At 35.2% G+C, this 27935-nt stretch overlaps 1 protein-coding gene across 6 annotated transcripts in view; it reads left to right on the forward strand.

Annotated features, from left to right (window-relative positions):
- Positions 1-26155, forward strand: part of CCSER2 (coiled-coil serine rich protein 2) — a 66708-nt gene extending 40553 nt beyond the window's left edge. For 2 of the 6 annotated variants that reach the window (XM_061449294.1, XM_061449311.1), the window contains exons 7-12: positions 4605-4688; positions 6503-6589; positions 7092-7190; positions 15235-15319; positions 20568-20607; positions 24356-24560. In XM_061449294.1, coding sequence (XP_061305278.1) covers positions 4605-4688; positions 6503-6589; positions 7092-7190; positions 15235-15319; positions 20568-20607; positions 24356-24419 — 459 coding nt within the window. In that variant the 3' untranslated portion in view covers positions 24420-24560. Of the gene's footprint in view, positions 1-4604; positions 4689-6502; positions 6590-7091; positions 7191-15234; positions 15320-20567; positions 20608-24355 lie in introns of all 6 variants that reach the window. The other 4 variants (XM_061449302.1, XM_061449320.1, XM_061449276.1 and 1 more) reach the window with 2 other exon arrangements.
- Positions 26156-27935: the final 1780 nt, after the last annotated feature.

Here is a 27935-nt window from a genome sequence, read left to right on the forward strand (position 1 = left end):
CTGTTTATCAGCAAAAATACTGCAGTGCTCAAAGCCCACCAGTCCATTAGGTAAACTGCTGCTGTGTATAATCAGCACAGTAGGTTAGAAAGTTAGCAAGGTTTTTATTAGGATGTTCATGACTAAATACTTGTATCTGATACTACTCTTGGTAAGCCAAATACTAAACACTGTAGTGACAGGTTATTATTTATGAAGTGCAAGTCAGTTCTTTAGGAATTTGGGAAGGTAAAGCAAACACAGAGATATATGTGTGTCATTCATTCTGGAGATTTCACACAAAACACTGGCATGAGACCATGTTAAATACAGCCACTCCAAAATATTAATTTCAGTATGTGGCTCTTTGGGTGAGTTGTGCTGTACCTGTGACAGTCACGATGGAGGGTTATTCCCAAAACCTTTATGATCTTGGGATGGATTAAAAATGACATGAAGACTTGAGAAGTGTCTTGGACATGTAACATTTGGAACCGGGTATGTAAAAATGTTTTAAATGTAGAAAAATAATTGTCCAGAGAAATAAGGTGCATGACAGCATTATCACTTAGGGAAGAAAGGATTGTTACATATTTTACCTATACGTACAATTAACAACTGTATCTCTAGATTTCACTGAGTTTGTCCTGAAACAGTAAAATTGACTGGTTTCTAAAAATCTAAGCTGATGATACTAATTTTCTGAGTAGGTCCCCTTTGAAAAGAAATGAAGCTGAAATGATATTCAATCTGAAATCTGACTACTTTGATAGTCAAATCCTTTGGATTTCCTACATAGGCACTTAGTATCAAATATAAATATTAAGTAACCATTACAGAAACCATTGCAAAATACCCTACCAAGAAAATCATCTTAAATTTATTAATAACTACATAAAGAGAACAGGTAGCTGGGGGTGTGTGGAATCCTCACACAAACTCCCTTCAAACTCTTTTAGAATACTCCAAAACTAATAGGTTGCTCTGGATAAAAAACTTTACACTAACTTTTTGAAGACAAGTGTGAAGAGGTATTTTGGAATTGCTTCTGACTCCAGTTTTTGCTGTAACTTTATAAGCCACTTTAAAACATGAGGCATGTGATTACCTCAGTTTGTTACATAGGGATCACCCAAAACTGGACAAAAGCTGAAGTGTATGCTGTTGACTTAAATCCAGCAAAACCTTTCCAGTAAATGTGATTGAGTTGAAAATCACTGTAGACAAGGAGTGACTCAAATGGGTTGCTGATAAGCATAGCACCAAAAAAAGGACTATGAAATAATAAGTTGCTGCCATAGTACTTGACTGTTTCTTAAATGAGCAATGTTCTTGATTAAACATCATATGCAAATACATGTATATATGAATTTATATCTGGTTAAAATAATCAAGCCCGTAACTGAAGACTGTTCCATAACTAATTAAATGGGAGTGTCTGCAACATTAGTCCTCTGTCAATTTACATACTGCAAGTTATTTTGAGCCCTAATCTGCAAGTGATGTTTAAAAGTAACTGTACTGGGATTATCAGAATGTATGAGGTTTCAGTTGTTTGTTGCAATGTTTTAAATTTAGGAAATAGTTACAAATATTGACAACTGTTTCTTCCTTCTGATGCTGCTGTTTTTCAAAAGCCATTTTCTGCTAAAGCAATTAAAATGTTTTGTTGCTACTTACAAGTAATAGTTTTTCAATGCATTTTGTAAGCATTTTTTTTTTTAATATGACTAACAAACTATTCTGAATTCTTGTTTTTGCAAGCATCTTTTATATTTGGCACAAATGAGGCTAGTGCAACTCCTCTGAAGATGTAATTATACTGTAATAAATAATGTTTTCTACTATTATAAAAATGTTGGTGAGGTAAAAAAACCAACTGGTAGCAGCATTTTATAGTGTCTATTGCAATGTCATGGTATCTTTTTATAAAGCTTATTGTTATTTTACCTAGAGGTTAAAAGTATATGTTTTTTCAAAGTTTCTGAAATTTGATGATATCTTAGTGTATGATTTCTAGGCTACCAAAAATAGCACATGCATATAACCAGTTGCTTTTATCTTGTAATTCTGTTGTCTATTTGCGAATTCAAATCTTTGGGGGGGGCCTTTTTGTTTTTTTTTTTTTGTTTGGTTAGTTGGTTTTGTACATGGATAACCTTTATCCTGATAATTTCGTCCTCCCCAGTCTCATTTTAGCAAAACGATAAGCAGGAAGGAAAAAGCCGAGCAAGACCATAGCTTAATCTTAGCATTTGTTCACAACTGGATTCTTAAAGTCCCGCAGTTAGTGTTAGAACTGAATTTTATTTCCATTGATCTGTGTGCATTACATGTGTTAAGATAATTAAGACAGTAGTAAGGGAATTGATGCGAATGAACTTGTTCTTGCTTTGCTAGTGAATATTAGTCAGGTATATTGTTGGAGTACTTGATTTAAATCACCAGAGAATCACCAGAGGATAGTAACATACTAGGTTACTCATAACATACTCATACACACTCTTCTGTGTTTTTTCCATTCCTTTGATTAGTCTTTCACAATTATAAATGAGACCATCTATTGTAGCTTTTCTTATGAGTGCATGTGTTTGCATGAATAGTTATTTAAAATAAGCAATGTTGATGAATTGTAAAATATAAGAAATATAGTTCTTTTATATAAAATAAAACAAAGTATATGTTAATCTGTAAATGATTCTATGATTCTAATTACTCATTTCCTCGAGCATTTTATAAATATTTTTAAAATGTGTTTATTATTTTGCAAATTATTTAAAAATACTGTATTAGAAGTTGTTCATAACATAGACTGTAAACTACTGCTTTGTCAGCCTGTCATTTGCTGGTGATCTGCCCAGAAGGGACAAACTGCTACTTGTGAATTGAACGCAGCTGTGTGTTGGACAGAGTAAGCTGAAATATTTGCTATGCTAAGGAGTCAGAAGCCTTGAAATTTGACTGCTCTCACAATTAATAGCATTTAAAAGGAAGGGGAATAAAAAGGCCAAGAATTAAAAAGAAAAAGCAAAACCCCTCCAAAAACCAACCAACAACAGTAACAAAAAAAAACCACAAAGCCAACACAAAAAAACAAGCCAAATAGAAACAAACCAATACAAATAACTGCAAATTATAAAATTAAACCTAAGTGAAATTAAATTAACTGTCTGTAGTGTGGTAAAAGCAATTTGGAATTGTATGATAGTTCTTGGTACTCTTACCATTTAAGACTGCTGTTGGTTCTGTATATTTTGGTTGCAAGTAATTGGTGACTATCGGAAAAAGTAAAAATTAAATTGTTAAAAGTTCATTTAACTTAATTTTTTGCTTTTTTGCATCTGGGCAATCTCAGTGTTTCTCCGCAATTTAGTTAAATTTGTCAGAAATATTTCTTATGGATTAAAAAGGAAAAAAAGATACCTCACAAAGAACATATATAGTCTATTGTTGATTTTCCCTTTAATTGATCCTTAGCATTTGAGCAGCAGTTTTACTCTTGTGGGTTTTGAGGAGTTGCTGTCTAAGGCTTAGAGTGGTTTTAAACAGGTTTTGAAACATGCTGCTCTCATATTCTGCAAATTCAGTGTTAAGCAGTGAGGTCATTGGGTAAAGATACTTCAGTCTGTGAACCTGAAAAAATATAAAGTAAAAGATTTGTTTATTTTGTATTTAAGGAGGTAGCAGATGGAGATGGACAGAGAGGGAGGTGGGGGAAAATAAACCTTTTGACATCAAGGAAATGGGGTAATGATATTCCATGACCAAAAAAATAATTGTACTGTCATTTGATATCACAGTGATTAGTCAGGACATCATGGGACAAACCTGAGAACATATCACAAGAATAAACCATCAGTTTGTTCAGTCTGTGACTTGACTATGCAACCTACCTCAACCTTTTGAGGCTTGAGTGCCACAGGTTTGAGTACTGCACATAATGGCTCTGTGTTCGTGTTTGTCACTGGAGTGTAAGTGCTTCAGGACATACCTATGCAATCATCTTTTGGCATCTTTGGTTGTTATTTCTATTTCTACTTGCTGTGCTTAATTTCAGAATTCATGGCTGTCATGGCAGGGGAAAGAATCGTTTTGTGTAGTTAGTTTTTATAATTGATATTTAGTTCTGATGGCTGTGAATTCGTTTTGTATTAGTCTGCACAGTAGCAAATGTTGCTTTTTTGGTTAAGAATTCCTACCTGAAATGTTTTGGCTGTATATTTTGATACTGCTCAGACATTTGAATAGATGCTAAAGGAAACAAAGCTTTTAAAATCACATAGCATCACCGTTCCTTCCTCGTATAATACATTTGAACACAATGGCCAAGTTGTGCCAGATTTTTGTGCAGAATCATCATACTTTGATATATCTGCAGCTGTTCCTTGAGCTTTGTGAGGAAAGGCTGTTCATGACCCTTATTTGGACACTGTACACATGCTGCAGCAAGGGAGACTCTCCTGTCAGGGGAGGGAAAAAAAAAGGAAAATTCATGGTGGCAGAGTTCAGATATTGTGACTGGTTCCACAGAGAGGTGATGTATCTCCATCTTTGACAGCAAGTTTGCAAGGGAGTTGTTTCAGCAAGTAATTTGATGTCTTGTTCTTGGTTGTATTCTCTGATAGAATGATGAAAATGTGTCACTCCAGGATATTCGACTCTCAGTTCCGTCAAGTCCAGAACTGCAAGAACCTGAAACAATTTTTAAGGTAAATAACACCAATTTACTCTACAGGATAAGAGATACAAACCTGTTTGTGTTTTAGAAACACAAAACAAAAATGTGTATAACTATGTAGTGTTTCTTAAACACTTTAATCTTTCCAGTTTTGTTAAAATAGGTTTATTTGACCTTTTAAAATGCACACTTACAAATGCTAGCACAGTTTAGATAATTAACATAACTTATGTTTTGGTGTTTGTAGCAATCATGTGGGGATTAACAGTGTAACTTCTTTCAAAAGTTTTCTGCCTACTTGATAAGTGTTAGAATTTGAAAAGAAAATTTTTGCTTTAAAGTGGAATCCTACAGTATTACTCAGTTACTTACTCTGTTTCCTTATGTTTATTGTAACTTCAGTTTGAAATATCTTTAAAGTAGATTTTTCCCTGAGATAATGCAGGTATTGCAGATGTAACCAATGTGAGCTCCACAGTCAAAGATGAGTTTATTTTTTTAGAATGGGTATTAAAGGGAGAAGCAATCACAATGGATGTTCCAAAAAGTATTATCTTTTATGGTCACGGACTTGTAATGTCATGCTTTCTACAGTGGTAAGCTTTTCTAGCATTGCTTGGCTCATATTGTAAACTCAGTATAGAAAGATCACTGATCCCGCACTCTATGCGAGGGGAACAGTACTTGCTGAAGAGCCAATGGAATTAGAAGTACTTCTTGAAAGCGAAGAACACTTATTTCTGTTTGAAGGTCATCTGTCCAAAACCTGTTTCAGGGTTTAAGAGGCTTGCCAAAGCTATAGATCCATATACATCATCTTTTAGCAACCCTGGTTTCTATTAACCATGTTAACACTTAAGCTGTCTGTTTTCTTTAACTGTTGTCTGATGTATTTGTTTTGCCTGTGATTCTACAGTCATCCCCCTCAAACTCTCAGAATCTTAGTCTTAATTCCTACAGGAAAAAGTATTGCTTTTTAACTTCTTAACAAAAAAATGCTAGGATTAACTGACTTCTTGAGTTGTTACTTCTTAAATTGATATTGGGATATGGTTTGAAAAATTTCATATCAAATCGGTCTGGGTATTGTTCTAAAGCAGTAACTAATAAAATCTTTGGTGAAACTGAAGTAGTAGATGTATTCTACTAGATTGAAGTATGCCCCTTAAATTATGGCCTAGCCATAATGGCACAGTTATAAAATACATTGAAATGACATTATGATGAAAAATTGTAAAAAAAAAAAAAAAAGGGGGGGGGGGTGAAGGGAGTCAATATTGCATATTTACCAATTTTTTGACTTCTGAACTTTGCTACTAAAAAGTCTTCAATTTTTAGTAGGATATATTCAAATCAGTTATGCTGTTTTCTTGCAGTAAATGTACTTATGCATATGTTGCTAAATGATTTTTTCTTGTTTCTGTAGGTTTATATTAATGATTTTTAAATAGCCATTCACTTAACCTTTAACCTACAGTATATCTTCTTGTTGGATAATGAGAACTATAGGTAGAGTTTGGTGGCTAGGGTTGTTCATCTACCTGATGCCAGTTGCTTGTACAGCAGATTAATTACTGTGTGAAAAATACAGTTAATTTACTTACTCTGAAAATCTAGTGGGTCAGCTCAACTCAGTCTCTTACGGGGACTTAACAGTCAAGTTTCATCATTCTTCAGGTTATATGCCTACAGCACATCTCACCACATGAATAGGAAAAGGAAAGCACGTGCTAATGTTACTGCCAATCCTCTGTGAACGCCTGATGTAATATGTCCTGTAGAGGTATAGATTTAGATTGTTTAGCCCTTATAGAAACCCCTGTATTGCCCACTGTTCTATTGCAGATGGATGATCTGCTGAATGAGATCAGGCAGCTTAAAGATGAACTGAAGAAAAAGGATGAAACAATCAACCAATTAGAGCATCAACTTGTAAGTATAATGCTAACCGCTTAACGAAATCCCAAGCGTGCACTACAGAGTGTAACTTCAATAGGTAATTCTTATGAAGGATTTTAGAAGGCTGAATGTCTCATTTTTTCTGTATGTTTGCATTATAACAAAGGTAGATTTGGGTTCTGTTTAGAATCATCTCACTCATCTGTCTGTGAAGGTTCAGCTAACAGACTGATTCTACATTTCTAGTGTGTAATTATTGAAAGGCAACTTAAAGAGTGTGGCGCCTCAGAAATTTAAGTGAATCAAAAACACTTACCAAAAATAAACATTTATTTTAGATAATTTCTAAATATACTTTTGGAAAAGAAGCAGTTGTACAGCACTGTAAATACTAGTTTCTACAGTTTACTTGTATTGTGCTGAACTGTCAAGTAATACATGGTATTTGAATACTGGGCCTTGAATGTGCTTTTCTAAGAGACTTATTTTCTAATAAATTCTCCTTTTTTTTTCTTTTTTTTTGGGGGTGATTAAGGCTACTAGGTCTAACTGCCAGAAAGACAGTCAAAAACCTTCAGGGGCAACATGCATGTATGCTGATAAATTTACGCAAACCTCCTGGAGGAGGAGTTCTGTGAGTAAAACGTGCTGTTTCTTCCTGGGTGTGATTTTCTGCATTTCATTCCTCAGTTCTACTACTTTTGCAGCCGCACAGATTGGCCTTGCTTAAGAGATTCTGTGCTGTCTGTGAGTGGTATCCTTCCTGCTCTTCATCTCTTGCATTCTTTTGCAACCCTTTTATTTAAACATTTATTACAAACATTCCTTTTAAAATAAGAAGTCTTCTCTTAAAATAGTCTCCCATTGCGCTATGTAAGTTACAGTCAGTCCAAGCTGTATATCTAATCCTATATAACATATTTTCCTATATCCTCATTTTAAAGTCATAGGTATGTGTATTTGTTTTTTCTATAGTTAAAGTTTCATTGTTGACATTCTCACATTTACTGAGGAAAAGCAACAATGTAATCTAAGTTTCTGTCCATGAGTGTAAAAAGAATGGTTAATCTTTTATTTTCATATTTTTAAATTTTTTATTTTTATTTTTATCATTTATTTGAATAACTGGAATCATTCAAAAGATAATTGGTTGAAAATAACTTTGGCAAAGGGCATCTTCATTCCCATATTTTGTTGCATGGGTCACGTTTGCTTCATGTATCTTCATGGAACACTACTAAAATGCCTAAGATGGGGGAGGGACAACATATTTAGCATTAAATAATAATGGGGAATTAGCTTTGAATGATAAAGAAGCATTTTGTCAGTTACCAGCAAATAGTTTTGGATCTTGAAACTACTGCTCTAGCTAGAGAATTCTAAGAGATTTCTTTAAAAAAGGCTTAAAATGGGTTAGATATTTGTTTTTACTCTTAACTTGAGTTATTTGATGTAAGGTTGTAGTGCAAATAAATTACCCCTGCTATCCTTTTGAAATTACACTTTTAAATATGTAGTGTTAAAATAAATACCACCATTCTGTATGTTCACCACTTGCTAGCATACAGCGTTATCCTACTGACACCATGCTTTCCAACAGTCTTCTGCTTGATAAGAGCCCAATATAAAAAGATCATAACCTTAAGTAGCTTTTAGTTCCCTTTGACATCTCTGTTTCAGAATGTATGTGTAATGTCTTTGCTTATTCTGTTTGTTTCTGTTTTCTTGTTACTTTGGAGCTTTGGAGCTCTTCTGTTGTTTCTTTTTCCCAAGCTTTAACTTCATATATGTGATCTTCATTAGAAGTTTTTTTCTTGTGGATATTATTACTATTGTTGTTTCCATGTTCCTTTTTTTTTTTCCTTATCAGATTTCCCACATAAATTCAGAAGCAGATTAGTAACCATTGAAAGTTAGTTGCAAAGTACAGAGCATTAGTTTGAGCAACCTGTAGTATTAAATGATAAGACAGAGATATATTGAAAGAAGATGGGGAATGTGAGTTGGATCTTGGGTAAAAGGAGTCATTTAGCCCAATTATCTGTTTTGGTCAGGTTGCTCAGTGTATTTCTTTAACATTATTCAGTAGTTTTGTTTAAAAAGACACTTTTGTTCAGGCTAAGGGAGAGGTGATTTTTTTTTTTTTAGTTTTTTTTTGGTTTAAATCCTCTATTGTTTTCATGGTTTGGTGTGTGTATGCATGTGGGTATCTATATACACATACATATGTATATGATCCTCATACCTATGTGTGTAGGCATATGATCATTAGATGTATATTGTAAACATCTCTATTTTTTTATCTAAAGTTTCACTTGAAAATTGCTAAAAGAATTAGGAAAATTCATGAAGTATTGACAAATCTTCAAAATACATTGCTTTTTCAGGAGCTTTTACAAATAAGTAAATGATACCTGAAAAGTTGGGATTGCTTTTATTAAATGTTTTATTTTTATACTTGCAATTTTTAGGCTTTCTGTAAGCAAATACAAATTGATACAAGCTCCTTGATGTGGGATTTCTTAAAGTAGGACGGTGATCTTGCTGTTGTAGCCAAGTTTCAGTTCTTGACCTCAACTTTCTGGTTTTACAGTTTCTCTGATAACATGCATTTGTGTATTTGTATGCTTCCTTGCAAGGCTTAATAGAAGGAGAAATACAGAAAAAACCTTGGCATGAAATCATTGTTGATCTATAACCCAATGATATAAAATGTTGCTTGCAGCAGAAAAAAGAGACAATTGGCTCTGTTTTCTTGAGGTATGAATACAATACGTGGAAACAGCAGGAGACACTCAAGTAAACTGTATCTTCATAAAATTAGTTTCACTTTATTGACATTTCTCATTGGCTTAATATAATGGACTTGAGAGCGCACCGGCTGGGAAAAGTTAGGTTTATTAGTCCTAAATGTAGTATGAATCATGAAATGTAGTTAATGTATATGAAATCATGAAGTTTTTATACAGGGTACAGTTTTGTAAAACCAAATTGTAATTGAAGTCTTGGCAATGAGAGAACAGCTCCTTTGAAGCTTTTATAAGCTTTTTTTGCTTCTTTAAGCTTGGTAATAGTTATCAAAGTTGATGAATATATAACTATTTCATATTTTCTTATAATTGTTGAACTGCCAGTCACTTTAAATGATGGTAAATGTTAGGAACTTAATTTAGTTTGGTATTCTACCTTCCAAGATTGTGACGGTTACCAAATTCTAGCAGAGCTGATAACTACATGTTGATTTCTGAAGCCTTGGTAAGTGTCTAGGAGCACAGAGTAAATTACTGTTTCAAGAAATACTTTAAATGCTTCCAGAAATGTGCTTAACAAACATTGTTAATATGTAGTGTTTCATAAAGAATAGATACTAGAATAAACTAGTAAATCAGCTACTAAGGGATTTCAGTTAGGAGTTTAAGACCATATGAGTGGCAATTTAATGCAATTCTACAGTCCATTTGAAATAGCTAGTATTTCTGATCACTTCATGATTCTCCCAGTAAGTGGGCAAGTGAAATCATTATATGTACTCTTTAAAAAGTCATCTTCTTGTCTGTTTCTTTATTACCAGATATTTCTAGAATATTGCCCATCCTGATGTGATTATAAACTTGTCTGGAAGTTTAGAGTCTTAGAGACCAGTTTTTGAAAATACTTTTAAGGTTGTGGTTTTTTCTTATGTAAGGATAAATATGTACATAAATAGAAGCTATGTAACTTTAGGGTTCATCCTTGAAACTGAACACTTATGTGATAAAACTTAGTGGCTGAAAATAAATGTCAATTAATAGGTAGCTACGTATTGCCTAGATACTGTGTCTGTTACATGGTGTTTTTGGAAGTAGTGTCCTCACAGTATGGTCAAAGTTTACGTCATTTCCAACTGTTTATATAGACAGTGAAAGAGAGAAGCATTATTTTTAGTTAGCCATCCTCAGGATAAAAGCTTGGCAAGTATTCACTAACAGGGTAGACCATGATGTTTCTAGAAGAATTTCTTACGAAAGGATCACTTACATGGAATTCACTTCCAGTAAATGGATGTCAATCACTTAACTATCATGGAAGAAAGAAAACAGCACCAAAACCAGGAAGAAGGTATTGAAAATAACTTACATTGAACTGAGGTCCTGAAACTCCTCCTAGTTCATGGGTGCTCTCTTATGCCCTGTAACAATAGTTTAGTGTACAGGAAAAGCGGATTTTGTACTTCGTACTTGAGTAATACACAGTGATGAGAATAAGCTTTGGTTCCTAACTGTTTGTTCTTTTCTGTTGTAAAATGACAACAAAAAACATCAGTTCACATGGAAGCATGTATATTCTTTGCTACATTTCTTCATACTTCAGCGCTCAGCTATTCTTCACCTTCCACTTAGCTATTGTTCCAGTTTGTCATTCCAAAGCCTTTTATGGTGGTTGTTTTGATGAATTTTTGATAATACTTTGGCAGTCTTTGTACACTGTTGTCATTTTGGTTTTAGTATCTCCTTCCACCTTATCATTGAAAGTCCTATATGCTTTGACCCTGCAAATATGAATTTAAACTTCCAGGTTTTGAAGCCTAGTCACTGTATTAGTGTTTATGTTCACATTTAGACTAGGTTTCTCTCATTGTCTACTATTTTGCTGTTTTCTTGCTGATCCGTTATAATGTACATTCTTGGTGAGACAGAACCACAGCTAGACTAGGTCTTCATGTTGTGCATTTGTTTCTTGCACTGTTACAGTGACTGAGCATAACATGTAGGCCCATACACATAAGAGAGGTCTTTTAAGCCTTTCACAGGCAATTCATGTTGGTTAAGTATAAACCTGCACATAAGACCTGTTTTGGTTTGGGTTTATTTTATTTTATTTTTTTTTTCATGAATACTTCAAGAAAGACTACTGCATATCAGAACTGCTCATTCATAATCCCTTTCTGGGTGTTAGGTTTAGCAAGAGGAGACTGCTGCAAAAACTTTTGGTTTTTGGTTTGCATTGTATATCATTCTAGGTTTGTTCATGATGTGAAGCTATAAGGTTGTAAGACAAATGGATATGAGATGCAGCAAAAATCAGCTCTTGCAAGTGCTCAGAGGTTCCAGCTGTATAGAAAAAGATGGATCTTTTCTGTATTTGTTCCTGCAACAGAAAAGACTTTTAAAGCAGTAGCTGGTTAGGATATTGGGAAAAAAGCAAATTGCTGTGCACCAATAGCTTAGAAATCTTGTCCTTTTCTGGCAGAAGCAATTCCTTTTGTTCATGTGGTTGCATATTCTAAGGTTGAGGCTTCTTCATAGCAATAGTAAACTCTGGCCTTAATATCTTCATAGTAGCCATTAAAACAAAACACATCGTTCCCCCCCCCCCCCCCCGAAAGTACCACCCTCAACCTTCAGAACTTCGTGATATGTTTAGCAGCATTTCTACAGTTCATCAGGATCTGTGAAGAACATTCATCATTTTGTTCTGGTTTGTAGGCTGCATTATTTCAGCTTCTGTTATTTTTCTACTCCCAAGTCTCCCATTTTGCCTGATGGTTAAAATTTTGAATCACTTCTTCTTTGGAATGGTTTTGTTATTTAACAATTCTAGCATTTGGGAAATGAGATCAATGGGATTTAAGTTTAGTGGCTGGATACACATAACAGCTGGGGGGAGGATCTGTTCTGACTGCTGTCTTGTGCTAAAGTGCAGTTGGAAAAACTTGCATCAGATTAGGCTTCAGAACCCAGAAGAATCCCATCAAATGTTTTGGGAATGTTTATTATAGAAGCTGAGGTAAGTCACATTCCCATCTTTCAATTCTAACAGAACTTGCTTATGAGTTTTATAGACTCTTTAATAAGCATAAAGTAAATTTTCATTCAGGTTTTCCTTCCCTATATTTAGGAGGAAACTGCCACGTTTTCTGTGTATTTTGAATATCTACCATAATCTGAAGAGGTGTGCTTATTAGTGTGTGTTTCTTTTTTTCCTCTTCTTTGGATTTCTTGGGAACCTCAGTTCATATTTGACTAATGAAAGGGGGTGGATGTGAGTTTTTTAAAGGAGAAAGCTTTGTAAATTTCCTGGACTTTTGTAAAATACTGTTAAAAGTCATTTTTCAAAAGCCAGGCTTATTTGCAGATACTTACCTCTTCATGTGCTGTATCTGTGGGATCAGTAAAACCTTTATCATTTGTGGAATCAGTGTAAATCATAACAACTGTCTTAGTAAATTCCCAGTCCTGTATTTAGTGGTTATTATTTGGTTCAGTTGATGTTGATTTTAATTACCTTAATTGGTACACAATTAAACAGTACTTATGGTTTTTATTTTTTATTATTACTTTTTTTTACAACTAAGACATCTAATATTTATTTGACATATGCCTTTATGGAGCAGTGTAAACTCTCAAGACAGCTGCCAGAGAAAGAGCTAGTTGTTCTTCTCAGACTATAGAATATTCTTCAGCAATCAGGAGAAGGGGACTGAACTGTGTCTGGAGAGCATGTCAGTCTAGCTGACAAAACACTAAAGAAGGCTACTTGCACTTTCTTCGTTTAATTCTCTAGTCAGAGTAATGATTAAATACCATGAAGAACTATTGAGAACACTGTACTTAGTTTGTGGGGCTTTGAAGTGCCAGTATGGATGCTTAAAAATTACTGGAATATATCAAGACATCTAAATATTTCTGTGCTATTATAGTAATATCATATCTGCTATGTAGTGCAGCTGGCTTGTACTTGTCTTAATCGCTCTTTTAGAAAGAGGAAGGGAGAGGATGTAAAATTTTCCCCTTTTTCCTTAATGCATTAAAGTTATCAAAGAACTCTGTAAAGAGCTCATTGCCAACTCAAGTCTCTACAAGATGAGACCTATGATCATAATGTGCTTTTTACTATCTGAAGATTCAGTTATGTTTAGAGAATGGAAAGAATTTGTTGTTGTTTCTGACATAATTTAGGAGGGAATGTGAACAGGCCTGAAAAATGAAGTGTTTGTTTGCACAGCACTGTGAAAATACAAAGCTTTTGTTAATGTCTCATCAATCATTGATTGATTAAACTTGTGCTGAGGAATATTGCTGTATTTAACACGTACTTAGCTGGTGGAACATATATCATTTTGTCATATAGCTTGACTCAAGCTAGTACTGCTGTTCTTTCATGCAGTAGTCTAAAAATTGTGTTGGCATTAATGGCTACTGATGGAGGACTGTAAGAACATGCTAGGTAATCAATATCTCCATCTAGAGTTAATTGGATTAAAGAACTGGTTTCATTTTGGATTTTACTCTAGTGATTGTTTTGTGTCTGCTTATGGAGAAGAATAAAGAAGCCTTGTCAGATTTTTTTTTTTTTTTAATTTCCTGTTCTGGGTTAAAAATACGCTGGCTAGGAAATTCCAAGACTTGCTTAAATGCGTGTGTTAAGTTACATTTTAGCAGCGCTGGCACTTGGAGTAGTGGTGGATAAAATCTAACTAGATTAGGATAACTGGAACATCAGTGTTTAAAATTCTCCTAGGATAAATAAATGCAGAATATCTCTTAATGGAAATAATATGGTACTTAACATTCCTTTAAAAGAAGCATGGAAATAAAATACTTTCTTATTGTTTGTCCACCTCTGGCGGTATGATCTGCAGCAGATATGCCGGCAGAGAAACTGGAGAGGAGGGGCAAACTTTGTTCCTGTTTTCTTTGATACAGGTGTTCCTTCACATATCTTATGCCTGCTGTCTGAAAGAGTAGCTATAACTGGTTGGTGCTGATACCTGCTTGTTACTGGTAGCTAGGAGGCAATGGCGGTTGTTATTGTTAGCACCGATGTTCATAAAAGCAGAAGTTTTCAGGTGCTAAACAGTGAAGGGGTTATAAAGACTTAAACCTCTTGCTTAAATGGGAAATCAGGGTTGTGATTTAAGAGAACAGTGGCAGCTTGGATAGGTTTCTTTTAAGGGTATGGAGAACATGGAAGACTGCATAAAATTACTTTTTCTTGGCTTGAGATTGCAGCTGCTGCAATGTGTCACTTTAGTGGTGATCTGAAACATCTGACAGGCAGACCCTGCATGGCATTAATGTGTTAGTTCTCTGATCCTGTAATAGAAGGCCCAAGCTCCAACAGCAAAATGCAAGGAAAGCAGTTATACATTTTTATGTCACCCCTCCTCTTTCACATTCAATAATACTAACAAAATATGAGTGAAGTAGACTCTAAAGCATGAGGACTTGCTAGAAAATACTTCTGTGCATTAGAAGCTATTCTAAACTATAACTGTGTGGGTTTCCAGTATATTAGTATTAAGCAACTTAGTACTTGGTGAGGCATTTTGAAAGCTGTAAAAATAAAATTTTTAGCATGTGTTTTTAAAATGAAAAGTTCAGCTTCTATACTTTTCCCATGAAAACATCTTTAACAGAAATGGGTGCGTATCTGTTGAACAAAAATGGAGGTATTCTGTAAGATTTCTGACTAGTTTAGGACATCATAAAGCCTTTTGTGGTTTTTTTTGTTTTTTTTTTGGGGGGGCTTCTGATCTTCAGTAGCATGTAGCATTTGCTTTAATGAAGTAGAACAACTGGGAAATATAATGATACATTTCTGGGGAAAAGGAAAAAGAATGGTGTGGCTTTTTGGTGTCTTGTTTTATCCTGTTCTCTTTTTTTATTATACTTCTCCCCCTCTCTCTTTCTGCACAGGGTGGGTATTCTGCTCCCTCCTTCTCTCCCTGGCAGGGCTCATTCCAGGGCATCCCTCGGACTGTTCCACCGCACCGCAGACAGAGTGAGTCTGTACCTCTCACTCATCTCCCTCACCGTGTTCCAGTAGAAGCTTCCCCTTTGCACGCACTGTTCATCTTGTAGTATCCTCCTTTCTCAGGCAGATTTACAGGCATACACAATAGTCTGTGGCTAACCAAAATGCTTCCTTCAACCAGTGTATAAACATCTACAATTTATGTCTTCATAACAGTTATTAAATGCTGACTTACATCAGCAGTTCTTCAGGCAAACCTGAATAGGCCCTTGTTTCCAGTCTTGTCTTACCATAAGTCTTGCTTGCTGCATTTTCCCTTTATTTTCAGTGGCTGTATTATGCTATCCTGTTTGTGTATGTGTTCTGTTTGCTTATAAGTCTGCACATGTGAATATGTTGGATATATTTACATAAATGTCGTGAACATACATAAAAATATTGGTGAGAAAGTGTTTTCATCACCTCTCATGAGAAGTTTCCTTAACTTTTCAGAATGGCTTCCCTAAAACTAATTTCCCTCCCGCCTGCTCGGTATTTGTTGTAAAAAGCCTTCTAATACATTGAAGTGGCTGTTGCAAAACTTGCATGATTTATTAACATTCCTTATGTGCTAGCTACATTGTGGGCTGATATGAAATGCGTTTGTTCTCTTGGCTTGGATCTGCAAAACAAAAGACAATTGCTGATTTAAAAATTGTATGCTTACATAGACATAGCGAAATGGTAAGTCTGACTTTGTGCTTTGGTATTGCATTATAAATAATTGTTCGAAGAAATATAACTAGTTTGTAAAGCTAAAGTTATATTTTTAAAATGTACTGTAATTTGAGAATTACAGTTTGTTCGACTGCCTAGCAAAGACCAAGAGTGTATTTGGACAAGAAATAAAGGAAAAGGTAAAATTACGGAAACAAAGTAAGATTTCCAGTCTCATTGGAGATCTGAAGAGTAAGCTTAACCTTGGAATACCAAGCTTATATGTATTTCAGACATCTATGATCCTAATTCACTTCAATTACAAGGAAAAAAAAAACCCAAAACAACACAACTTTGTATTTTGTATATTGTTTCAAATACTCTCTTGATATTTCTGTGACAATGTTCATTTAAACAACTCATCAGGAATGCACAGCCTGTCTCATAGGCTTTTCTCTATGCAATGGAGGGATGTGCTTCATTTCCTGTAATGTTTAATGTGGGAATCTGTGTGCTGTGTGTTAATGAACATAGAACCTGTAAGATCATCTTGTCTTCTGCTTCTGGGTAGAGGCCAGCAGTATCGCAGCATGGCTGTTTTGCTGTCCTGTCAGCAGAAAGTCTGAGTTTTAAAAGACCAGTTTTAGACCTGAGGAACATATGAATGTCATGGTTTTGGGACTTGTTGATCCAGGAGTCAGAATGGGAGGATGGTGTCACAGCCGCTAGATGCGTGCCCCTGAGTGTCACATCATTCACATCAACTGCTGTACTGAAGAAGAAAACTTTCCTAATCTCTTACCAATTATTTGAGCCCCCACTAGTCATTCCTCCAATGTTGGAAGCAGCTTCTTTTTCAAGGGTTCTGTGGTGATCTTCCATTACTAAAGGAGGTTGGATTTTTTTAATATACATCTTGCACATTACATTTGAGTAATTACTAGTAAAGGAAATGAAGTAAACGAAAACTAGCCCTTGAGTAATTAACCTAGACTGGTTAGCCTATTACTTGGTGTAATAAATCTCCTATATCTGAGCATTCCTAGCCTTTTTCTTTAAGTGTTAAGTTTGGTCAAAAGATACAGAAAATAAAAAAAAATATAAATTAGGAGGTTTCTTGGACATTTTTGACACTTTTGCAAAATCAGTGATTATTGCTGTGTGAAGAGTCCCATAAAGTAGAATATTACTGGAATTATCACTAGCATCCTTTCACATTACCTCTTCCCTTGGTTAAGTAGTTTTAGGTCTGCTGGTTTTTGAGCGATATGGAATGCCAGATGTGGGATTTTAAGACAAGAACTGAGATAAGTATTGCCATTGAGGATAGGAAAACAGCCTTGAAGTCAGTGTTAGTATCCTTTTGCAGTAGTATAACAAAGGTGATGGGAACATGAAGTAGTCTCAGCTTTTGTTTGGCTGTGTTTTCTGTCTGGAGGTCTTGAAATTCAAGGTTTTTTTTGTTTGTTTGTTTTTGCTTTGTTTTTTATTTTGTGTTTTTTTTAACCTTCTGGATCCTGAACCTGATACCAACTGCTCTTGTGAATACTGCAGGTTTCTTTCCTGTGTTGTTGAAGGCTGATGGATACATAGATCACTTACAAACACTGTAGATTTCGAGGGTATAAATCTGTAAACTGTTCATATTGTCATATATAAACAACTAAATATTAATTAATTACTGCTGTACAGACCAGTTAATATAACCCTGCTATGTAATACTACAATACTATCATATATTTACAATTCTTTTCTGTTAGCACGAGCTATAGTGTTAGCATACCTCCTGTTTAAGTGCCCTATGAATTTATCACTGTGCTTTGTTAACACACTTCAGAATTGGATGTATAAGAATTATTTTTTAGTATTTCCACTTTTATTGACTTGGAATCATAGAATCGTTAGGGTTGAAAAGGAACTTAAGATCATCTAGTTCCAACCCCCCTGCCCTGGGCAGGGACACCTTACGCTAAATCATATCACCCAAGGCCTATCCAACCTGGTCTTGAACACTGCCAGGGATGGAGCGTTCACAGCCTCCCTGGGCAACCCATTCCAGTGCCTCACCACCCTTACAGGAAAGAATTTCCTCCTTATATCCAATCTAAACTTCCCCTGTTTAAGTTTTAACCCGTTACCCCTTGTCCTGTCACTACAGTCCCTAATGAAGAGTCCCTCCCCAGCATCCCTATAGGTCCCCTTCAGATACTGGAAGGCTGCTATGACATCTCCACACAGACTTCTCTTCTCCAGGCTGAACAGCCCCAACTTTCGCAGCCTGTCTTCATATGGGAGGTGCTCCAGTCCCCTGGTCATCCTTGTGGCCCTCCTCTGGACTTGTTCCAACAGTTCCATGTCCTTTGTATGTTGAGGACACCAGAACTGCACACAATACTCCAGGTGAGGTCTCACAAGAGCAGAGCAGAGGGGCAGGATCACCTCCTTTGACCTGCTGGTCACACTCCTTTTGATGCAGCCCAGGATACGGTTCATGTTGTTTCAAAAGCCTTGGAAACAATTCTGCATTTTGTATTTCATAAACACTTTCATAATAGTACATTTCTTCTTGTCATTTTATGAACAAAATTGTGTGTGGTTTTTATTCCTATAATTCCCATATTTGTCTTGAATTCAACTTCCTTTATTTTTCTCTTGGTTATGGGATACAATTTGATGATATAGCAATTTTTCTTCAATACAATTTAAACCTTGCATTTGTATTCTGGAGCTTTTATGGTGCAGCTCTAGAAACACAGCATTTAGAATACATATTGTTAATGAACCAAGCATGAAATCCTGTTGTAATACAAGGATATTATAATGCTCTTCTTAGGCCCCTAGCCCCAAGTGCTTCTCCACACAGAGACACTGATGAAAACTGTTTTGTTACTCAAGCATTGCAGTTGTTTACATCTGCGCTTACTGTGCACTTCATGAAAAAATATTTTGTCATTTTGTATGTAAGCAATTCTGTCAGGTGACACGTAGCCAGCAAGAAAGCTGCTTGAATGCACATTGACTATAAATCAGGTCCAGGCTTTGCTTTCTCATGGTTGCTTTTCGGTTTGTTGTTTTTGGTTTTGTTTTTTTTTTTGTTTGATTGTTGTTTTTTTTTTTTTTTAAGGTACCTTGCTTAGCACTGTGGAATATTTCCAAACATTTATTAACTAATTCAGGTTCCACGCAGGGTGTACAAAGTGCTTATGTTAGCGGAACCAAAGCAGTTTCAGAATATTATCTTGGAAGTTCTATGACTTGGGTTAAAAGAGTGACAAATTATTAAAAATTTCCTGGAATTACTGTCCTTTATATGTAATTATTTTTGCTCTGAGAAATCAGTGTTCAGCTATATGAAGAAATTACTTTTAAGAAAAGTTCCCTTCTCCCATGTTGGGTAGTTGCAGATTGGACTGAAAGAGAAATGTCTTTTATACCTAACTAAATCTATATTTGCAAACAAAACTTTTACATGTTAGTCATATTTGTTGGGGTTTTGCTCCTATATCTGTATCTATGGATGAAATGCCTGCCTTGTAGTTACATATTTCTTTCAGTAATTTTTCCTTGAGAAAAAGTATTTTTATTTAAGTTGGGATTTCTATACAGATTATGCAGGAAAAAAATAATTCTATGCCATATTACCAGTTATTTTAGTACCCTCATGCTGTGGTGAATAGTGCTTTAAAAGAAAAAAAATTAGGGTAGTATTGTATCGATACTTGAAGTTACAGTCTATCCTGTGGAATCCTATTTTACAATGTTAAAATATTGGTATAATATAGCTAGCTAAAAAGGAGAAAAAAAATAATCCAAAATTAAGGTGTTGGCAAATACTACAGATTTAAGGTGGGAAATCATGGTGTTTGTCAGAGGTAGAAAATAAGAGTTTTCCCATTTGGCCTTTCTTTCTCCCATTTAGCAAGGGTGTGCCTTCAAATGAAGGCCTGTGAAATAACAGCCTATCCTGTGCCAGTGCAGTGAGATAGGGGATGTCAGAACTGATGAGAAAAGGAAAAACCTATGTAGTAGGGTTTGTGTGCCTTCCTTTCACCTCATCCTCTACATCTCCCTTCCAAAAGGAAGCCATATTATTTTGGAGTCTCTTCAAGGCTGTGAGTCATTAGGAAGATGGGCTACTGAACAGTACGGGCAGCATGGTCAGAATCTGTCATGCAGTGTTTCTTATGATGTTGTTAATTTTAGATATCTAACATGTATGTGTGTGAATGCAAATATTTTTGATGTATACAGTTATACACATGAATTTTAGTTACAAGTCTAAACAGTATTTAAAACATAAGAGATTAACTGTGTTAAAAGACTTGAAGTTATAAGAGCAAAGCTTCTTCCGTGCAGGTCTTGCTATAAATATAGTCTGTACTTCATTATTTAAACACTATTGCTACCTTTGTTTCTGGAAGGTGGATTAAAAACCAATGGGGAACATGGTAATTGCAATTTAAATGGTGAAAAGTTGCGGTTCTGTCATGGCAACTGCTCATTTGTTTTGTCTTGGTCCTCTGACATCATTGTCCTTGTTTTTTTCTTGTCTCTGCTTTCCCATTATGCTATTGGCAAGGAGTTGAGAAGTTAGTCCATTACTTCTGTGATAAAGCGTGGTACAGTACAACTTCAAATTTCTTCCCATCTCCTCCTCACGCATTTTCATTGGGTTGTTTTATTTTGCCCTATGCATGATGCATGTCTATTGGAGATGTGCATGTGGTTCTAGATTTCTCATTGCTTCACTTCCCTCTTTCCTCATAATACTGCAGGGAAAAAAAAAATCTTTATTTTATCTAGAGAGGTATTATGTAGGGAATCAAGCTGGGAATTGATGTTAGACATACAGAATAACCAAAGCAAAACTGAAGGGAATCTTAAAGTAGTGATATTGCAATAAATATCACTGTCATAACCACATTGATTTAACTTCTTTCAATATAGCATACTTGTCTCAGTTTTCCAACATAAAACTAACTCAGTCTCAGTGGTTCAATAATTGTGTGATAATGGTAATCCTCTCCGTGGATATGTTGTCATTTTTATCTGGATGATGTGACAGCCAGTTCAGTTTGAGAGATTTACTTTCTTATTTCTCTGAAGTAAATGTGGTAGGAACTATAATTTAGTAATTTTGACTTGTGTATCAGTACATGCAAGCGTTTGGCGCTCTTACCAGTACAGAAATGTCTGTTGCTTTGTTATGCAAAAAAAAGGAGCATGTGCACAGTGTTTTGTCTAATGTACTTTCAATTATGGAAGATCTGATTTTCTTTAGTTATGTTATGCCTGAAACATTTTACAGTCCCACTTTACATTTTAAGAGCATCCCAAAGAAATGCAGTTGTTTGTCCACCTGAATATTTTCTTTATGGGACAAAAATGGAAGTCTCGTTAGCATAGTAGTCTACAAGGAGTCATGGTCTGTCCCACTCTGAAATATTATCAAAAGCACACTCAGAAATTAAAATTATAAACTTTAAGACTCCCATGAAATAAAAGACTGTGCCTAGAAGGTGGAATGCTTCATCTTTCAGTCCTTCTTCCTTCTTGTAATGGAATTCACCAAGTATTAGTCCATGAAAAACGTGTATATAAGGCAAACGTAAGCTGTGGATGAAGATAATACAGTTTTGGTATTGGATACCTTATGAACTTTTGCCTGCGTATTTAGGACGTGGTGGTTTTCACCTTTCAGTGTCATCTTGAACGTTAACACATGTAACAATTGGAAGATACTAAAATCCGCAATCGTGATAATTGGACAGACTTTGACTAAACAGAAATACAAAATTAGAAAACAATACACTATGTAAAACAACTTAGTAAAAATGATACCAGGGCATTAGTGTCCTCGTAATTCTGAGCAGCTAGATGTTCCCTACCTTTGAATTGCTAAATTCCTGGATATTAAGCTGCTTAGACCCTTTTAGGTTATGAAGAATAACAATGAAAATATGTATTTGGCTATTTTTATATGCAAAGTTGTGCACATTGAAAAGCTGAACTGTTACCTGGTTTTTGTCAGAAGAGTTCAAAATAACATTATCAAAAACTTAACTGCTTCGCTGTATTTCAGTTGGTTTTGTATTTAACTCGGTTTTCCATACAAATCCAGTATCTGCTGTACGTTAGAAATTTTTCATTTTGCTGATAAGCTTAACTAGGGTTATTTGATATGAAGTTAGGATTTGTAATGCTCAGATAATTATCTGCATTGTTTGAAGACTAGCATTTAGAAACCTTTTATAGGTGAGGGGGGAAGGTTTTCTGATAATTATTTTTACATATTAGAATTTGATACAATACTGTTTGCTATAAATGTACTAATTTTAAACTTCAAGTTTGATTAGAAAATTTTTGTTGAGTATTTTTGTGGGAATCAGCCATATGTTGCTTTGGTTTCTGCATTCATTTTTAACAATTTTGGTTTTGAAGGTGAGGTCTCGAATAAATCATTTTGCTAACATCTCTCTTTTATCTCCTAAGCTGGAAGGATCAGGACTTCTGTAACCCCTACATGAACACTGAAAAATGACAAAAATATCAGGAGAATTTAGGGGTCTTTTAAGCTGTAACTCTATGTATATTGAATTATTAATTATGTTCAGCAATATCTTCACCTAGGATTGCTCTGTTAAGCTTATCAAGGTGGTGTAAGGAAATCACAAAGTTAAGCTAGTTTTGGTTACATAAAAAATGGTGTTCTGATACTCATTTGACACCAATTTTGAAGGCTTTATTTTATTTTTCCTTCTCCTCCCTGTTTCCAGAACAGTCATATTCTGACTGCTCTTACACTTAACCTGTCTAACATCAGCACTTGCTGATGTTAGTGGTCCAGCTTAAATGTTACCTGTGCTAAGAGGTAGGACTGGTATATTCCAAGGGGAAAACCGCTAATCAAAATTAGCTTGGAAAACGTTGATATTTCTTTAATTAGCATTGAATTTTTTTTCTTGATGAAGAATTTTGAGGATTCACTTTTCAGAAGTAATCCTGCCAAGGAAAAGATGAAAAGTTTAAAGAATCCCTAGGCTTGCTATTGTGCTAGAAATGTAACAGGACTCTGGCATGCATAGCTATCATTACATTCTTCCTGCTGATCCTAAGAGCTAAAAAGACCGGCGAAAGAATTGTCTTTCTCAGTTAGAAGTTGTGAATAATTCAAAAGAGCGGCTGAAATGTCATTTTTAGTCAAATCTCTCAAAGAGAAACATAGCTTCTTTTTTTTTTTTCATTGACTATATTTCACTAGTAAACAGATATAAGCCTATGTATATATAGTAAATCAGCTGGTAAGAATTTGAGTAGTTTAGGGATAAAACTGGCTTGTAGTAATTTGGTTTCCCTGCTTTATGAAGAAAATGAGAAATTCATCCAAACTTGAAACTTGCTAAAACTATGGTTTGAGTTTTAATAGGTTTGGGGTTTTGCCATGAATCACTGAATTTTTTTCTGTTTCCTCCAAGACCTGTATAGAAGTTGCAGCTCTAGGATGTGTTTGTGAAGCTAGCACACATATTAATATTTACAGTCTTTTTACAGGGAAGAGTAAAGAGAAAATAGAAATGACCCATAAGAGGTACTGGCAGTTCTCTTGTCTGATACATGTCTGATTAGATTTTATCTTCACATAAAATGTGAAGTCTTCATTAAGTTATCTTTATCCCTTGGCTGTCAGTGCAGTAGTGTATGATCTCTAGCTTCACGTGCACTCTGTTTTACTGCTTTGCTGAAGGTGGTTTCTTTATCAGCCTATTTGAAATCCATTCAAAATAATGCACTTGCCTAAGTCTAATCAGTAGCCTAATTACAACATAACTGTATCAATTTTTCTGCCTTCAGTAACACAAGGAAGATGCACTATAAATTCATGAGGTCCATTAAACTCCTTTCTTGCTCGTACAGTACAGAACACTGCTAAAAGGTTTTGGATAGTAACTTGGGTAAGCAGTGAAGAGAAATTCCAAGATGGATACAGTGTAATAGCGATTGCATTTGCTTATTAAGCACTTGAGTCAGAATTGATCAGTACTTGCGTGCCATTCTTAAGCTGTCTTGCAGATTTAGGTGAAATCATCAACCATGCCTTTTACATGTTTCTTTTTTAAAGCTAATCAGTTTCTTTTTTTTGTCTTCATGTTGTGTATTTCAGTGCTGCTATAATTTATTCCATTGAAGTTACAAGTCACATTTGTACACATCCCATGAACCATCATGTTTTGCCAAAGTCAAAGTTTTGATTTTAATTAATCAGATATACAGCCTTTATCAAGCATCCAGTCAGCGCACGTTGGAGTCAAAATATTAGCTGATGTTTTATTGGCCTAATGTATTTTTGTATTATTTTCTCTTTAACAGCCTCAAATACTACAGCCTTCCAGCAGCCTTCCCAGTTCCACAGACCTCGCCCAGGGAAAACTAATAAAAATACCACATATCGAGGCCCACAGTGAATATCCTAAAGATGGTCTGCATGAAAATAGTAATCATCAGAATCAAAATGCTGCAGATGTCTCTCTCACAAATAGCCTCAATAATGTAAACTCTTTAGTGAGCATACAGTTAAGCATGAAAGATGAGAATGCATCGTATTTGAAAAACAAAAGCACTGAAGACCTTGGAGAGGTGGCTAGTAATAAAGATGGTACATTATTGTCTCGTTCCTGTTTTCAGACCTCCACACGAGCTGATGCTAAAGAGGTACAGACTGAATTAGCTCTGAAAGGTCAACCCTCATTCACAAACCAGGCTTCTCAGCCAAAGACTTCAAGAATCGCAAAGCCCCCAAATGCTTTAGTGCCTCCTACAATGGCCGTTCTCGCACGATCTGCAAACCATTCCGCTGCTTCCAAGGAGCGTGAGCTTCTACCATTATGTAGTTCAGCTCAGCTACAGCCAACATCTGGTCAGGATAACCTAAATGGTAAACAGAGTCAGAAAGTGTCTAAACTTCGCCCACCAACTACGTCCTTTGTCAAATCTAAGCAAGTGAGCAGTCAGAAATCCACACTAGTATCCACAGAGCCTCAGAACACCTGTTTGAAGACTAACATCCCAAAGCCACCGGTACAGAGAAAGGAAAACTTTCAAACACAGAGTACCAGTTTGCATTCTGGGGATAGTTTGTCCTCTAATCGGCATTCCCGCCTCCCTAAACCAAAGACACACTGAGAACATCTCATTGAATGATGCCATACATTAAACTACTATGTTATGACTGCCTTTGAGGCTGCTTTATCTACAGCCTGCAAATCCTGAGTGAATATTAAAAGTAGCATCTTTAATGTTTGCTTACTCATCCTGGTATGTTCAGAGGCTCACGTTATGACCTGTGCAGCTTCTCTATATTGCAGGCCTGTATTAAAGATTGTTATTTCCCAGTGTTCTTAGAAATGAAGCAAATACCGAAGTCTGTGGTGGCCATGAATACCAGAATGCTGCACTATGTATTTCAGGATGGCAGAAATAATTTCTTACCTCTGTTTGTTTGAGTTATGAGACAATGAAATTACTGTTTGTTTTAACTTCTTGGTTCTGAGTACTCACTAGGTTAGAGCAGTGGAAAATTAGACTTGCTAGCAGATGTTTTACTGGCCATAATTCTGACTCTGTATTCCAGAGGCCTATGCAAAAATTCTTGTATTTATCTTAAGACTGACATATTTAATGTTATTTAATCTGATGGGTTGGGTGGGTTGTGTTTTGTTTTGCTGTAATCTGAAGTTGCTCTATTCTTTATCCTGTTTTCACTGTTCACAGACAATAAGCAGATTTCACAGGGTGAAGTGAATCTTCTCTCTTAAACATCATCATTTATTAAAATACTGTGGTATGTTTTTAGTCTGTTGAATAGACACATTACTGGGTAGATTTTTGAAACGCAGTGCTAAGGATACTTGTGCAAAACCTTCCAAATTAGGCTCTTACAAATTGGTAAGTAGGGAGCCTCTGGGAATAAGGGGTCCATAACACCTGTGTCAAGGTTGCACAACATGCATTTTAATTAATGTTTTTTAACTTTAATTGTACTACTTGTATTTATTGATTTCTTTAATATTGAAAGACTCTGAAGTACCTGACTTGAATTTTGCACAAACTTTGCCATATGTGTAAGAATTTGAAACTATTTTACAGAATAAAACTTGTATGAAAAAGCAACTAATTATAAAAATATGAACCCCACTTGTTTGCTTTGAGCAATCCTATTATGTTCTAGTCCAGAGCTGGTACTCTTAAGAGTTTGTCAGAGATGTCTATTTTGGGTTGGGGTTTTTTTGTTTGTTTTGGTTTTTTGTTTTGTTTCGGTTTGGGTTTTTTTTGTAATTTCTGAAGAAGTGTATGATAACTGGAAAGGAACTTTTGGGGGAAATAAAGAAAAAATAAAAACCAAACCACAACAACAACAAAAAAAACCAAACCCACACCAACCTGTTCTCTAGGAGAAATATAATTTCTGAAAGTGATCTGGAAATACATGCCCATTGTGGTGCAACTGTGGGACCATGACATTTGTGCTGTGAGTTCAATATGTGCATATCCAGTGAAGCTTTCCAGACACTTAATGTTATGTCCCATCTGCAATTTTGTCTTCTTTCCTCTGGAATATTACTATCGGTTTGGTTGGGTTTTTTTTTTCTTTTGTTTGGGTTTCCCTCCCCCCCCCCCCTTTTTTTTTCCTGTTCTTGGATTGGATTTAAAATCTGTGGTAATAGGCTCTTGCAATAACTTAGCTCAAAACTGGTTCTTGGACAGCATATCATGTCAGTAAAAGAAACATATTTTTTCTAGGCTTTGGCTATGCGATGTTGAGAGATAGCAGTATTTTCTTTGAAAGAATTAAATTGAATAGGTATAGCCACTTCATAAATAAAATCTACTATCAAATTCTGTAATATAAGCCCTTTAATTAGGGGGTATCCTGGTGGATACCTGGGGGGGGGGGAACACGACACGACATAATTCTCACCTGAATTTCTCAGTACCTAATTAATACCCAAGAAAGTTTTTGCACGCTGTAAATTCTTTTATCTAACAAATAAATGGAAAAATTAAAAGCTTGGGGGTAAAAACAGGTATGGAGGAAGGTCTATTTCAAAACTGATTATATCAATCTGAAATAAGAGACCTGCAGGACTTTCTGCTAACTGGGGCAAAGACAATGCAAGCAAGAAGTAACCAGGGTAACATTGTTACAGTTGATACAGGATCAAAATAACTACAATTCAAGATTGCTGTAACAATTTTTCTCCAGGAAAAAATCCTTCCTTGAAAAGCACTGAATTAGATGGCTTTTGCTGTAAGTATTTACTTTCAATAAGAAAATAAAACTGACTTTTAGCTGGTCTTGGCAGCTAACTGTGTTTCTTGGAAGTTTAAAATTGCTTGAGGGAATGATCAGACTCCTGGTTTATTTTCTGGTCCATATAGATTTCTGTGGAAGGTGGGATTTTTTTACGTTTACTTTTCTTGAAGAGAAGCTGCTTTTATTTTTAGTTTTGTAAGATTTTTGGTAAAAAGGTTATTTTCACTTAAAGCTATTGACAGATGTTTCACCATGAACTCTTTTGCTTCTTGTTCTAGAAGTATCAGCAGCCTGAATTAATGATGTTAAAATTTTATGTTTACATTTAAAAGTATAGATATCTGCCTGCACCTTTACTGAAAATTAAGGAATGAATTAAAGAGATGATCAGTGTTTTCATAAAAAAAGATAGTTTGTAATTATTTTTTTCCAGAAAAGCAAAAATGTATTTATTCTGTTGGGGTTTTGTTTGTTTGTTTGTTGGCTTTTGGGTTGTTTTTTTTTTCTATGTTAAGTATAATTTTTTACTTTTTTATAGCATTTCCGCATTTTGTTCTGACAGATTAGTGAGCTATTGAGCTGGAAACAGCAGGATTTGATCACGGATGTGACAAATGCTAGCCTGAATTGTGTTTT

The sequence above is a fragment of the Pezoporus flaviventris genome, unplaced genomic scaffold (assembly GCF_033815535.1).
Source record: "Pezoporus flaviventris isolate CSIRO_AGI_PZ_B2104156 unplaced genomic scaffold, CSIRO_AGI_Pfla_v1 ptg000001l, whole genome shotgun sequence".
Classification (NCBI taxonomy): Eukaryota; Metazoa; Chordata; class Aves; order Psittaciformes; family Psittacidae; genus Pezoporus; species Pezoporus flaviventris.